General features: G+C 49.1%; 3 protein-coding genes across 9 annotated transcripts in view; all 3 read left to right on the top strand.

Moving 5' to 3' along the window:
- The window catches only part of RT1-CE13 (RT1 class I, locus CE13), a 211,699-nt gene that overhangs the window by 117,650 nt on the left and 79,801 nt on the right, over positions 1–14,248 (top strand). The window lies entirely within an intron of this gene.
- Positions 1–14,248, top strand: part of LOC147998518 (RT1 class I histocompatibility antigen, AA alpha chain-like) — a 59,273-nt gene that overhangs the window by 26,035 nt on the left and 18,990 nt on the right. The gene's annotated exons all lie outside the window — the stretch shown is intronic.
- RT1-CE4 (RT1 class I, locus CE4) lies at positions 9,406–13,174 on the top strand. 6 transcript variants are annotated; one of them, XR_015645401.1, is made up of 9 exons: positions 9,406–9,498; positions 9,703–9,972; positions 10,182–10,457; positions 11,199–11,350; positions 11,434–11,709; positions 11,837–11,989; positions 12,166–12,198; positions 12,425–12,472; positions 12,606–13,174. XR_015645401.1 is itself a non-coding variant. In XM_087598496.1 (8 exons), the coding sequence occupies exons 2-8, from the start codon at positions 9,855–9,857 to the stop codon at positions 12,608–12,610; spliced, it is 909 nt and encodes a 302-aa protein (XP_087454622.1). In that variant the 5' UTR covers positions 9,406–9,498; positions 9,759–9,854; the 3' UTR covers positions 12,611–13,174. The 6 variants fall into 6 exon arrangements, 5 of the variants coding, with proteins under 5 accessions (XP_087454622.1, XP_087454619.1, XP_087454623.1 ...); XM_087598496.1 differs by lacking the exon at positions 11,199–11,350 and having other exon boundaries at positions 9,759–9,972; XM_087598493.1 differs by lacking the exon at positions 11,199–11,350.

Below are 14,248 nucleotides of genomic sequence, written 5' to 3'. Positions count from 1 at the left end.
TGCCTTTTGTTCTAAGGAACTTGAAATAAACCCGCCCATTCTGCATCGCCCCACATTTGGCACCACTTGTCATTGTTGCTTTTTTTTGAGCTGGGGACCGAACCCAGGGCCTTGTGTTTGCTAGGCAAGCGCTCTACCACTGAGCTAAATCCCCAACCCCTTGGCACCACTTGTCAAATGTTCATTTTATTTTCAAATAATGCTCAGTTCTGTACACCCTAAGCTGTTAGCTGCAAATTCCAACAAAGGTGCAGCAAATCGCTTCTTTCTGCCCCAGCCTGCAGTGATATGCCCCGACAAGAGCAGTCAAAACTTGAGGTTCCTATCCTAATGGAAGAGGCCATGACATCTCCTGAGCCTGCCACCATCCCAGGAGTTGTCCATGTTTGAGCATTGCCTTTCCTGCCTCAGCCTACTACTGTCATGAGGAGCTATTCACAATGGTGACACCTTTCCTCCTCACCTACAGTCTTGGTACCATACCACTCAAGGAACTGTCCCATAGGAGTTGCATCTCCATAGTGACAGCACCTCCTCTCCTGCCTTGCCCAGCAGCTCAACAGAGATGGTGCTGTAATGTTATATTGTTCTCAGCCCTACTTTAATGTGGTCTCTTAAATGCTTTAACCTCCCTTCAAGCCCACAACCCACTAAAGGTAGTGGAAAAGAAAGGGTATTAGGATACGGGGGAAATGGATCTGTTTAGGAATTGATCTGTGGAGCAAGTTTCCTCTGTGTTGTCAGGAAATCAGCAGTTCAGTTCACAGGTCAGTTCATTAGTGTCCAGATAGCAGCAGTGGTAGCATGACCTTGCAGAAACAGCTAGACCTCAGACAAATTGGCATGGGTCAGCAGGAGGGACTGGGATCAGCAGAGACACCAGGAGAAGTTCTTTAGCAAACTTCTGTCAGGGAAGAGCAGATCAGTGAAGACAGGAGACCAAGAAGCATTACAAAGAGAGCTATGCAAGCAATCCAAGCTTCCTGTCACTGTCCATTGTATCCCATTTATTCTCCCTCCAAACTTCGCATGTCCTCCATAAGTCTTGCCTCACCAAGTGTCTTGCCTTAGCCTATGAGTTTATCTTAGCTAAACTTCACATAAGTCTGTATCATTCACAGATTGACATCACTCTGCCAATCAACCCAGTCCACGGAAGCAGCAAGCAGCCGCCAGCACACCACCAGGACATATCTGGTGCATTTCTCTCTATGGAATCAGAACTAGTGGAGCTCCACAAAGCAATGTAAAGTGAACCAACCCCTGTGTATTGTAATCAAATAATCCTATATCATGGCTCCTTTCCCATCCTTGCTTTAGCAGAATGTCCTTTCACTTGTGTCTGCTTCAGGAAAGCACTCCTTCACATGTTTGCCTCAGCAAAATACCATCCACACAAATGACTTTGTAAGGAAACCAAAAGTTTGAGCTTCATGGCACTTCAGAAAAGCTGTGTGCAGCTGAGAAGAACTTCTCACCGGAGGGAAGAGGCTGGATAGGGATGGTACCTGGACATTCCTTGCTGGTCATTGTTTGTCCTGACTTCACAGAAAGAAATGGTGTTCTGGAGGCTTTGTGCCAATTCTGTGGACTCGGGCAAATTGGCAGATTGGAGCCCAAATTTTAGATATGTTAACTGATACAGACTCACATGGAGTTTGTTAAGACAGATTCATGTACAGTTTTGCTAAGACAGACTCACATGGTGTTTTGCTGAGCTGTGGAAGGACACAGAAATTTTGGAGGGAGTTTAACAAGACGCCATGGATAGTGATGGCGGGCTTGCATAGCTGGCTATGTAATGCTTCATTGGTCTCAAGTATTTGTCTCCACTGGTACCTCAGTTTTTAAGGCTGGCCCTCTTCAGCTGGCCCCATTCTCCCACCATTGGAGCTGCCACTCTGCAGTTCCCTTAGGTGTTCTGGGCCATGGCGCCCCCTACCTGCCCTTTGCTCACCTTCCCTTCAGAGCTACCTCTCCCACAGCTCCTCTAGGTTCACCTGGTGTTCAGTGCAGCTTCCTTAGGCCCTGCAGGGCTACTGTGAATTTTCTGGCCTTCCCTCCATCCCTCCACATTCAGAGCTGTAACCCTGCAACTTCCTTAGGCCCTGCTGGGCTACTGTGACTCTTCCTGCCCTCTCCTACCCTCTCATGTTAGAGACCCCTGTAACTTGCAACTCTAACCCTGCAACTCCTCTAGCCCTTTCATGGCTTCTGAGACCCCATTCCCACTTTACTATGAATAAGATCCTTTACGAGAGCTTGGTTCTCATTCCACTTCTGGCTTCTACAAAAGTTCTGGCATCAGGCACCTGGGATCTCCTGGAATCAGCATCAATTTGGACCAATATGCAATAGAGCCTGGTAAGTCCGATTATTTCTTTCCCCAGTGTATGGTTACCCTGATGAAAACCTGTAGTTCCCACTAGGAAAGGACTGGAGAAAGGCTAGCAGTATACATTTTAGATATTTTATAAGGGACTTACTCAGGGTCACCTGGCCATTCATTCATTCAAGGAGTTCTGCATCTGCAAACTGTCTCAAGGTTAGAAACTGATTCATGGGGCGAGATGCTCTTTTGTCACTAGTATGTAGCATTTCTCTCATTTCTTGACAATTTTCCCAATTACATGATCAAAGAAATATTCATTAGGCTTCTGTGGTGATTTGATTAACAATATTTCCTGAGCCTTGGTTGTGCATACCCAGAATCAGGCAGATCTCTGAGTTGGAGACCAGCCTTGGGTACAGAGTGAGTCCCAGGGCAGCCAGGGCTACAGGGAGAGACATGTAGCTGGTCTTTGTTACTTTGTTGGTTCTTTTTTCCCCACCCTTTATCCTCCTTGTTTCACCCCTACGGCTAGAGTTGAAAGAAGGAAAGGAAAGGAAAGGAGAGAGAGAGAGAGAGAGAGAGAGAGAGAGAGAGAGAGAGAGAGAGAGCTGTCAATCTAATTCCTTTCCAACAATTCTTCCAGTCTTCCAGCCCAGCCCCTTCTAATGTTTCTTTCAACCCTTCCTCCCTCAATTCCCAACACTGCACTTAAACAGTCCCTTCTCCCAGTTTTCCCAATGACAGCAGCTCCAGACTGTGACAACTGTTCTAGCCCCTCTGCTCTGTCAGCTCCACTGTCTCCCAACTATGTCTTCTGCACCAACTGCTTCTCCTCTCACTCTGCACATCCACTCCTCAGCCTCAGCCTCAGCCTCAGCCGGCTTTTTAATGAACTATCCTGTTCCTAGAAATTCAAGAGGCAACGAAGTTAAGGTCACAGTTTCAAGCAATTCTAACAGCTAAGAATTCTAAAGGGCCAGTTGTGTAGAAACTGGGAACCTTTTTAAGAGTCAGGTGCACAAGACAAACCGCACTACAGAAACACAGTCTAAAAATATATATATTGTGCCTAGTGTCTCCAGCCACCACATACTCGCTTGAACTTGAACTTAAATCACCACATGAAAAACACACAACACAATGACCTCTGATCCAATTGATAAGATATAATTGCCCACCTAGATATACAAAGCCCTGTACGCATCCATCCCTTACACATCCATCCCTTAAGAATATTCATAACAACCTGTAAATGTGCAGAGAGGAATCTTAACATCAGCCTCCATGTTCTCTCGGCTGCCTCTCTCTTCTCTTCGGTTCCAGCCTCCTCCAATCTAAAACTAAATGTTTCCAAAGTCGATCAGATAGTAGATATATGGAAACAAGCAACATTTGCCTATTTTGATATACTAGAGATAGATAGGGAGTCTTTGAAATCTCAGACACCTACAGGATATGGCATTCAGAATGTTTTATGAACACAAGGCTTTCCATAACAGTGAGGCACGAATGCTCTTGGCCGCACCACGTTCTAATTCAGAGAGGATGGAGGGCATCGAGGAACCTCCATATGGAGTTTGCTTCAAATGTGGCAGAGCTGGGCACCAGCCAAAACCTGCCCATGCGTCAACTGCAGACTGCATGCTGTCCTAACAGGGGACAAGCAGAACACAGAGGAAGATGACTGTGAGCTTTGCCAAGACAAGTCGGGGAGTCCTTCAATATTCCTGCTCCACAAAGATGTCCACCATACACTGGGCCAGCAGCCTGAAGCTGGATGCCTCAGCACTGCAGAAGAATCTTGGGTGACTGTCCAGGCAGCCAGCAATGTCTGCCATTTCTGCAGCTTTTGAAGCTGCTTGCTCTGCATTTCCCGTTTTCTCAGGGAACATTTATCCTTCTCAGGTCACTGATGGGGGGGAAGACTGGATAGCTACAGTCTCACAATAACCTTAAGTTGTTTAAGATTTAAGAAAATGATTTAGGTCTAGGAAGATATTTTCAGGGGGATAACTTCAAGCTATGATGGAAAGGGAATTAGGCAAAGAACTTTGGACGCAGGACAGATAGGACTTCGGATGCATGGCAGATAATAGTTTCTCAATGGTTGAGAGATACAAAGAACCAGACTTTATAAGTGTAATTCTTATATTTTTAATATTAATAATTAATTAAAATTCTTAAAAAATAATTACTCTTAATTAAATAAAGAAATAATAATTCTCAATGTAGAATTAATAATTGTTAACTCTTTTTTTTTTTTTTTTTTTTGGTTCTTTTTTTCGGAGCTGGGGACCGAACCCAGGGCCTTGCGCTTCCTAGGTAAGCGCTCTACCACTGAGCTAAATCCCCAGCCCCTGTTAACTCTTTATAATTATGTTTTTACCCGTGTCCTCACTGTGTATAGTTGATGATGTCAGAGAAAGATTTGCCTTTTATAGGACTAACGGGGGCAATGCTGAGGTAATGTTGTTGTGCCCTGTGTGAGGAAGCGTCTCCTTCCTACCCTGCCTACCTAAAGCACCTTCTTAAGATGAGATACAAAGCCTATGTCCTATAGCCAAGAAGAGCAGAAGGCAGGATTTTGGTCAGAGGGAGGAACTCTGGGAAGAGAGAAGCATGGGGGATTCAACACCCAGACTCAGAGGGGTCGGGATGTGTGAATCTGAGGAGAGGTGAGCAGCCACATGGCAGAACTTAGGATGGTGTAAATGGGATAACTGAGTTAGGAGAAGCTGGGACAGGCCCAGCATGAAGCCTAGGCATCCATAAATAAATGTAAGTCTGCTGTCATTGTGCAGAGCAAGGACGGGCAGCCAGGAATGCCCCACAGAAGCAGCAGGAGCTGGGGCAGGAGCAAGAGCAAGCAGACAAAGAGCAAGCGATTCCTTCCATGTCTTCACTGAGGCCTCCAGCAGAAGGTGTGGCCAGATTAGAAACGGGGAGGGACTCCACTCAAATAATCAGGATTACAGGTGTCTCTTCCTCCATCAAAGGAAAGGATCAGAAACTGATCTTCCCACCTCACCTTAAGCAAAACCACCTCACAGATGGTGCCCTCCATTTTGGGGTTTTAGTTAACCCCCCATGTAGCTGACATCAAACAATCAACATCATAGTCCAGGTCAGAGTCTGCACCTACTCTGGGGCTTTGCAGCTCCTCTGAGCACTCAGGGCTCTGCTTCCTGCCTCCCCTCTTACAGGGCGTTTTCTTCCCACGGCTGGAAAAGCATGTAAAGTTCTTCTGGATGTAAGTGTGATGAGAGCAGGGCAGCATGAGACCTGAGAGCCTGGAGAAGCACAGACAGCAGGGAAGTCCTGGGGCAGCTCAGCCAGCCTGGGTCCCCTTTACCCTCAGCTCCATGGGCTCAGACTCCGTCCTCTCTGTTTCTTCCACCAGGTGGCGCGATTGGACAAGAATGGGACGCTTCTCCATCTTCAACAGGTGAGACCTGGAGGGTCAGCTGTGGGAGGGAAGATGGGGGAAGGGGACACCTTTCTCTGAGGAACATTCTGGGTGTTTGGATGTTCTGGTCTCTTATAAATTAGTATCCAACCATCTGAGTGGAATTTATCCTGTTCATGGGGAATCAAAACTGACATCTGCTCAATTACAAAGATCAGCACACACTGTGTCTTCTCCCTGGGATGAGGCTGTGATCCACTGTGCACAGTAGGTCCATAAAGTGAAAGATCTTTTGTATATTTAATTTTATCCTGTTCTATAAACTGTCATTTCAATACACACTATTTCAACCATCTCAGACTTCCTGTTACAGAGCTCTCTTCATTGGCTGGTGGTCCACTGTTGTCTGAACAGCACTGTGCCCTCCGCCCCTGGCCTCACACTCTCGATGTGTAGAAGAAAGACAGGCAGGATTATTAAAATCATACTTTTATATTTTGTTTTCTTTTTTTCGGAGCTGGGGACCGAATCCAGGGCCTTCTGCTTGCTAGGCAAGCGCTCTACCACTGAGCTAAATCCCCAACCCCTATATTTTATTTTCATGACCTGTCCTCTTTGTGCATATAAACATGTAGGTGCACAACCATTGCATCCCTTGGAACTGAAGTCACAGATGGTGGAAGCCACCGTGTGCTGAGGGAACTCAACCTGGATCCTCTGCACCAGCAACAAGTGCTCCTGGCTGCTGAGCCATCTCCCCAGCCACCATTGGAATGTTTGCCTCAGGAACCACACAGCTGCCTCACAGATGCTGGTTGACACCATAGAGAAACCAGAGGCCAAGGAAGAGACAGGGTCAGTGCAGAGCTCAGGAGGGAGGGGAGCTGGGCATGGATGGGGTGAGACTTGAGGGACAGAGACAGAGAGGGGCTGAGCAGGAGGAGATAGAGCCAAAGGGGGAGACCTAACTCAGCAGAGTGGCCTGTGTGAGGGCATTTCCCTCAGCCTGCACTGGACACATCTCCAGAACCCTGCTGGCCTCTTACAATTCACAGTGACTGCTGTGCTGGCTTGAATGAGAACAGCCACAGAGGCTCATGGGAATGAATCCTTCAAATCCAGCTGAGGCCATGTTCAGAGAGGATTGGGAGGTGTGGCCTTGATGGAGGATGTGTGCCACTGGTGTGTGCACTGAGGTTTCAAAAGACTTTCACTGGGCTGGAGAGATGGCTCAGTGGTTAAGGGCAACGACTGCTCCTGAGTTCAAATCCCAGCAAACACATGGTGCCTCGCAAACCTCTGTAATGAGATCTGATTCCCTCCTATGGTATCTGAAGACAGGTACAGTGTACTTCATGAATAAATTATATATATTATATTTAATAATATTTTATATTACATATATTATATGTATAAATTTTTTAAAAATCGACTTTCACTATTGCCAGTGTCTCAGTCTGTTACTTGCAAATCAAGTCGGGAGCTCTCAGCTGTTCCCCCACCACACCTGTCCTCTGCCATCATAGACACAAATCCTCTGAAACTAGAGAACAGATTAAACATATTCTTTTATAAGATACCTTGGCCATAGTGTCTTATCACAGTAATAAAAACTAACTAGAGCTAGTGTGCTGACACAGGCCTTCTATCCTATTGTGGTTGATTGAATAGATGGTCCTCATAGGCTCATGTGTTTGGATCCTTGGCCCACAAAGAGTGGCACTATTAGGAGGTGTGGTCTTGTGGGAGTAGGCATGGACATGTTGGAGGAAGTGTGTCACTGAGAGGAAGGGCTTTGAGGTCTCTGTGCTCATGCTCTGCCCAGTGTGGAATGAGAGCCTCTTCCTGGCTGCCTTTGGATCAAGATGTACAAGTCTCAGCTCCTTCAGCACCATGTCTGCCTGCAGCTGCCATGCTTCCTGTTATAATGGACTAAACCCTTGAAACTGTTACCCAGCCACTATTGAATGTTTCTTTTTAGAAGTGTTGCCTTGGTCATGGTGTTTCTTCACAACAATGAAAGGGAAACTGTGACATCCAGCCCTCAGGATGCAAAGGCCATGTATCTCTGGGAGGTCAAGGTCAGCTTGGTTTACATAGTAAGATCCAGGACAGCCAGAGCAGTGCAGACAGACCTTGTCTCAAAAAACAGAATAAATAAGAAGAAAAGTAACAGACAGATCCTTTCTGTGGGGCTGCCTATCCCAACCGCATCCTTAGGTCAGTCAGGATGGAACCTAAGAGCTTCAAGTTCCCACGGAAAACACTCACAGCACCTAATAAGAGTGGTTCACTGAAACAGGTGCCGCCGAATCCTGGTGAGGCTGCTGGGCTGCTGTGGAGACCTGCATGGGGAGGTGACTGGAGTGCACACCTGTGCTCACCCACATTTGTTGCTCTGTGTGATGGGTGACTCTCTTCAGGAGCCCCCACCCATCTCTCCTCTTCTTTCCACTTCAGTTCTATGGCTGCGATTTGGAGAGATCCACAGAATGAACAAACGTGTAAATTTAATCTTTCCCCACACTACTGATCAGGGATGAAACCTCACATCACCAGTGTGTGCTCTCTGGCCTGAGAATCATCTTTCCTCCAATGTCCACACTGCTCAGGCCTGAGGAACTCTGGGGCCCCAACTCAGTTATTAGATCCAGTGTCCCACACATTCATGTCCCTCACCCCTTCAGCTCCTAAGTGTGAGTGAAGGTCAGAGAGGGAGTGAGAGGTCACAGATTGATAACTTCTCCCACACTCTCTCATTATTCTGTGGTATAGTTAATTACAGTTCCCCTCCTACTGTGATTTAGTCACTAAAGCAGCTGCACAGGGGAAGTGTGGACACAGGGAAGTGCAGTGTAGCACAGGGCACTGTGCTGTCTGTGGTCTCCACAGGGGTCTCTTCCCTGTGGACAACGGGGTCTCCTGTGCTGAGACAAGGACCCAGGTCCACATGGACAATCTCAGGACTTGGAATGAAGATCCTTGTAAAACACACCCACCTGGAGCCACAGATGCATCTTCTGGGAATAAACACAAGGAGTCTGGGTCTAAACCCGAGGTTCAGAAGACAGATCCTGAGGGAAGAGGCAAAGTCATCTCTTTACAGATGAGTGTCCTGCACTCAGGCTTGGCAGTGTGGGCTGCCCATGCAGGTGAACAGAGCCTGGTCTCTGTGGGGTCTGGGTGGGGCTTGCAGGCAGCGCCTCCTCTTAAAGGAGAAGCATCTCTCCACTGCATGCACAAGGCTTGTGTTGTGATTGTATTCCCGGAAGTCACTTTTCTTCTAGAAGACTCCAGGGACTGACTTCTGAAGAGAAGAAGGAAGAGGAGGGTGGAGGAGAAGACACAGAATGTCAGGCCTGCATGCGTCTCCTGGTGTTCAGGCAGTTTCTGGGTCAGAACTCAGAGACACCATGACAAACAGCGCTCTGCCCCACAGCAAAGGGTTCAGGCAAAGTCTTAGTTGCCAGGCGGTGAGGTCAGGGGCGGGGCAGGGGATTCCCCAACTCCCCAGTTTCACTTCTGCTTCTAATCTGTGTCAGGTCCTTCTGCCCGGATACTGATGAGATTCTGGAAATTCTCACTCCCACTGGGTGGCGTGAACCCTGTGTACCAATCAGCGTCGCCCCAGGCACTGGTTGTAAAGTCAACGCAGCACGCTGGACTCAGACGCGTCCCGAATCTGAGATGGGGGCGATGGCGCCGCCCACGCTGCTCCTGCTGTTGGCGGCCGCCCTGACCCCGACCAAGACGCGCGCCGGTGAGTGCGGGGTCGGGAGGGAAACGGCCTCTGCGGGGAGTAGGGGGGGGACCGCACCGGGGAAGCCCGGTCCTCGAGTCGCACTTCAGACCCCCGCCCCTTCTCCACCCGCGTCCCGAGCCCCGCGCCCTGCTCCCCGCCCGGCCCGCGCTCCCTCCCGCGCTCCCGGGAGGAGGTCCGGGTCTCATCGCGCGCCGCCCCCAGGCTCACACTCGCTGCGGTATTTCCACACCGCCGTGTCCCGGCCCGGCCTCGGGGAGCCCCGGTTCATCTCTGTCGGCTACGTGGACGACACGGAGTTCGTGCGCTACGATAGCGACGCGGAGAATCCGAGATATGAGCCGCGGGCGCGGTGGATGGAGCGGGAGGGGCCGGAGTATTGGGAGAGGCAGACACAGATCGCCAAGAGAAACGAGCAGGTTTACCGAGTGGACCTGAGTACCCTGCGAGGCTACTACAACCAGAGCGAGGGCGGTGAGTGACCCCGGGTCGGAGGTCACGACCCGTCTACTCCCCCACACGACTGGAGACCTCCTGGTCCCAAATCCGAGGCTCGGAGCAGAACCGACCCGGGCCAGTTTCCCTTTCAGTTTGGAGGAGTCCGCGGACGGGCGGGGCCGGGCAGGTGGGAGGGGCAGATGCGGTCGCCCCAGCGAGGCGTGTCTGACCACGAGGTCCCGCAGGCTCTCACACCTACCAGAGGATGCATGGCTGTGAGTTGGGGTCGGACGGGAGCCTCCTCCGCGGGTATATGCAGTATGCCTATGATGGCCGCGATTACATCGCCCTGAACGAAGACCTCAAAACGTGGATGGTGAAGGACACAGCAGCACGGATCACCAGAAACAAGTGGGATCAGGCTGGTTTTGGAGAGAGAAAGAGGACCTACCTGCAGGTCGAGTGCTTGGAGTGGCTCCGCAAATACCTGGAGCTCGGGAAGGAGACACTGCTGCGCTCAGGTGCGGGGGGGCCTCTGGCTTCTCCTCCTCTGCTCTCCCGCTGGGGCTCAGTCCTGGGGAAGTAGGAACCCTCAGCTGGGTGATGCCCCTGTCTCAGAGGGGAGACAGTGTCCCTGGGTCTCCTGATCCCTCATCACAGTGACTGCACTGCCTCTCCCAGGGCCCAGCCTTCTCCCTGGAGAGTTCTGAGTCCCTCTCAGGAGGGAAGGAGAGAATTTCCCCACTTAACAGCAGGGGCTCCCTGCTGTCAGCCATGGCCTCTCCCAGGCCAGGTCCTCTGCCCACACCCACTCTCTGAGGACACTGACTCCTGTCCTGCTGAGTGTGTCAGCCCTTACACCTCAGGACCAGAAGTCCCTTTTCCTCATAGGAGACATGGACTCCACTACACTAGGCTGGTTCTCCCCAGTTTCTAGAACTTTCCATAGAACACATTCTCACAGATCCCTCCCTGATGTGGGGTTTGCTTCTCTTCCACACCCCATTTCTCTCTATTCCTACAGTGGAGAATGGTCCCATGAGCCCTTATGGGGTACCCTGGAGGAATATAAATTGTGGAATTTCTTTTTCTTTTTTTCTCGCTTTTTCTTATTTCTTACTTTCTTTTTTCTTTCCTTATTTTGGGAGGCATTATTTTGCTTCTAGTCAGAGTTTGTCTGCAAACACATATTAAATCAATTATTTTCCATTCCCTCTTCTGTTCTATGACCACCCATCTCATGCTATACAACATCACATAAGGACGGCCATGTTGACCCACTGGCTCATGTGGATTCCCTCTTAGCCTCTGAGTCCCTCAGGAAAGTGTGCAGTTCTGTGTTGAGGGGACCAGCTCTCCCTGCAGCTCTCTAGTCGATGACAGTTGAAATGTCACACAGGTCGATGACATACAGGTCAGTGTCATTGTTTTTACTATGTCTTGTGTATATTTCAGTTTGTCTTGTTAACTGTGTGATTTCTTAAATCTTCCACACAGATCCCCCTAAGGTACATGTGACCCTTCACCCCAGACCTGAAGGTGGTGTCACCCTGAGGTGCTGGGCTCTGGGCTTCTACCCTGCTGACATCACCCTGACCTGGCAGTTGAATGGGGAGGACCTGACCCAGGACATGGAGCTTGTGGAGACCAGGCCTGCAGGGGATGGAACCTTCCAGAAGTGGGCAGCTGTCGTGGTGCCTTCTGGGGAGGAGCAGAAGTACACATGCCATGTGGAGCATGAGGGGCTGCCTGAGCCACTTACCCAGAGATGGGGTAAGGAGAGTGTGGGTGCAGAGCTGGGGTCAGGAAAAGCTGGAGCCTTCTGCAAACCCTGAGCTGGTCAGTGCTGAGAGCTGGGGTCATGACCCCCACCTTCATTTCCTGTACCTGTCCTTCCCAGAGGCTCCTCCAGGCACTGACTCCAACATGGAAACCAATGTTATTTATGTTTTCCTTGGAGCTGTGGCCATGATTGGGGCTGTGGCTGTGATTGGAGCTGTGGTGGCTGTTGTGAGGAGGAGGAGGAGGAGGAGGAGGAGGAAGAGAAACACAGGTAGGAACAGGCAGAGTCCGTTTCCCCTCAGCTTCCTTTAGAAGAGAGCTCTGCTCATGAATGGGAAACACGGTCACACCCCTCATTGCTGCTGTCTCAACTGGGTCCTCTGTCAGTTCTGGAAACTTCCTCCTGTCAAGACCTTCCTTGAACTCTCACAGCTTTTCTTCTCACAGGTGGGAAAGGAGGAGACTACACCCCTGCTCCAGGTTAGTGTGGGGGCAGGATTGTCCCTGAGGGTATTGGAGTGAAGCTGGAGATGTTGGGAGCTCTGGGAATCCATAGTAGCTCCTCCATAGAAATCTTCTGGAGGCCTGAGTTGTACCGTGATATGAATGCATACATACGCATATACTATACAGAAACACACACACATATATATGTATATATATATATGTATGTATATAAATATACATGTGTTTTGTTTTACCCTAGGCAGTGACAGCTGCCAGAGCTCTGATGTGTCCCTCGCAGATTGTGAAGGTGACTCTGGGGTCTGACTGGGGAGGGACAATGTGGACATGATTGGGTTTCATGGACTCCCAGAATCCTCTGTGAGTGGAGGGTTGTTGGGCTGTTGTCTTCACAGTGATGGTTTGTGACTCTTGTTTTCTAGCATGAAGACAGCTGCCTGCAGTGGACTGAGTGACAGACGATGTGTTCAGGTCTCTCCTGTGACATCCAGAGCCCTCAGTTCTCTTTGGACACCAGTGTCTGAAGTTTCCTGTGATTCTATGGCTTCAGTGTGACGAACTGTGGAGCCCAGCCCGCCCTGCACACCTGGACCCTGTCCCTGCACTGCCTGTGTTCCCTACCAAGGCCAACCTTGCTGGTCCAGCCTAGGGGTGGGGGGTGGGGACATCTGCATCCTGTCACTCCGTGATACCCTGAGCATCAGCTCCTCACTTCCACACTGAGAATAAGAATCTGAGTGTGAACTTGATTGTTCACATCCTTGACCCAAGACTGGATGGCTTTTTTTTTTTTTCTTTTCTTTTTTTTTTTTCGGAGCTGGGGATAGAACCCAGGGCAAGCGCTCTACCTCTGAGCTAAATCCCCAACCCTGACTGGATGGCTTTTTAATTACTGGATGGAATGTTTAGAAATTCTTTGTTTTGGGCTTGGTTTTTTTTTTTTTTTTTTTTTGAAAAAAAAAATAAATGGCAGATGGAGAAGTTTCCAGAATCTGTGTCACTAAGCTGTGTGTATCTGGTGGGACAGGATGAGGCGGTGGGAGCTGAGTGTGAACAGGGCTGTGCCCCGATGTGCTCAGTCAGTTTTTATCTTTGATGGACTCAGCCTTGGCTCTGCCACCTTGTCTGGGGCCACCCGGCCTGCTTATGCCTTTCTTTGCCTGAGCTAGGTGTTTTCTACTTCATGGGCCCTGGTTTCCAAGTAGCATACATGGGGGTTACCACCGGCCAAGAATACTGGAGACTTCTGCTAGCTTGCTTCTACACAAGAGTAAGTTTCACTCTATTGTTAGAGATTTCAGGATATTGAAATTTATTGTAGGTAAGAAGTTTCTGGGAAATCAAAACTTATGCCGTTGGTTTCTGATGTGACGTTTATCGTTACCCTGACTACCAGTTTCTGTTGTGTGATTTTTTTCTGCCTATAAGCAAGTGGTTTTTGCTTGATTACCTGAGACTTGCTCAGAATATTTCTTGTCTCCATTTCTCATGCCTCTTGTCCCATCCTTTCCCACTCCCCTCTCCAAGGTCTCCGTTGACGTTCCCGTGGGCTAGGACACTTGGCGCCCAACATCTGGTGCCTGGATAGTAGAGGGGGCTCCATGAGGAAGAAGACTCAGGTAGCCAGTGTTGTATGTAGAAATACCATCGCATGCCATGGGCGCCTGCTGCAGCCGAAATGAAGGTGAGTGATAGAGTCTGATTATGGGACAAGCATTAAGCCAACATGAGGTCTATGGAGACAGTTAAAAGGGGCATTAAACCTGTGAGGAGTAAAGGTAAAGACCAACGATTTATTTAAATATTTTGATTTTGTTAAGGATCTTTGCTCATGGTTTCCTCAAGAGGGAACTATCGATATTATAAGTTGGAATAGAGTAGGAGATGCTCTTAAAGATTTCTATAACACTCTGGGGCCTGAAAAGGTTCCTGTGACTGCTTTCTCTTATTGGAATCTAATTAAAGAATTAATAGATAAAAAGGAGACAGTAATAGCTATGACATCACAAACTGAGGAGATTCTGAAAGATTCCTCCAAGACCAATAAGGTCAAAACACGGAGAGA

Source organism: Rattus norvegicus, chromosome 20, assembly GCF_021556685.1.
Source record: "Rattus norvegicus strain SHRSP/BbbUtx chromosome 20, alternate assembly SHRSP_T2T, whole genome shotgun sequence".
In the NCBI taxonomy this organism is placed as follows: Eukaryota; Metazoa; Chordata; class Mammalia; order Rodentia; family Muridae; genus Rattus; species Rattus norvegicus.
The sequence above is the reverse complement of the archived record's forward strand: the minus strand, read 5'-3'. Positions and strand labels throughout refer to the sequence as shown.

Coding starts and splice junctions, on each gene's coding strand:
- RT1-CE4 (XM_087598493.1), top strand. CDS start 9,426: ATGGGGGCGATGGCGCCGCCCACGCTGCTCCTGCTGTTGGCGGCCGCC. Junction 9,973..10,181: donor CTACAACCAGAGCGAGGGCG/GTGAGTGACCCC, acceptor GAGGTCCCGCAG/GCTCTCACACCTACCAGAGG. Junction 10,458..11,433: donor GGAGACACTGCTGCGCTCAG/GTGCGGGGGGGC, acceptor TCTTCCACACAG/ATCCCCCTAAGGTACATGTG.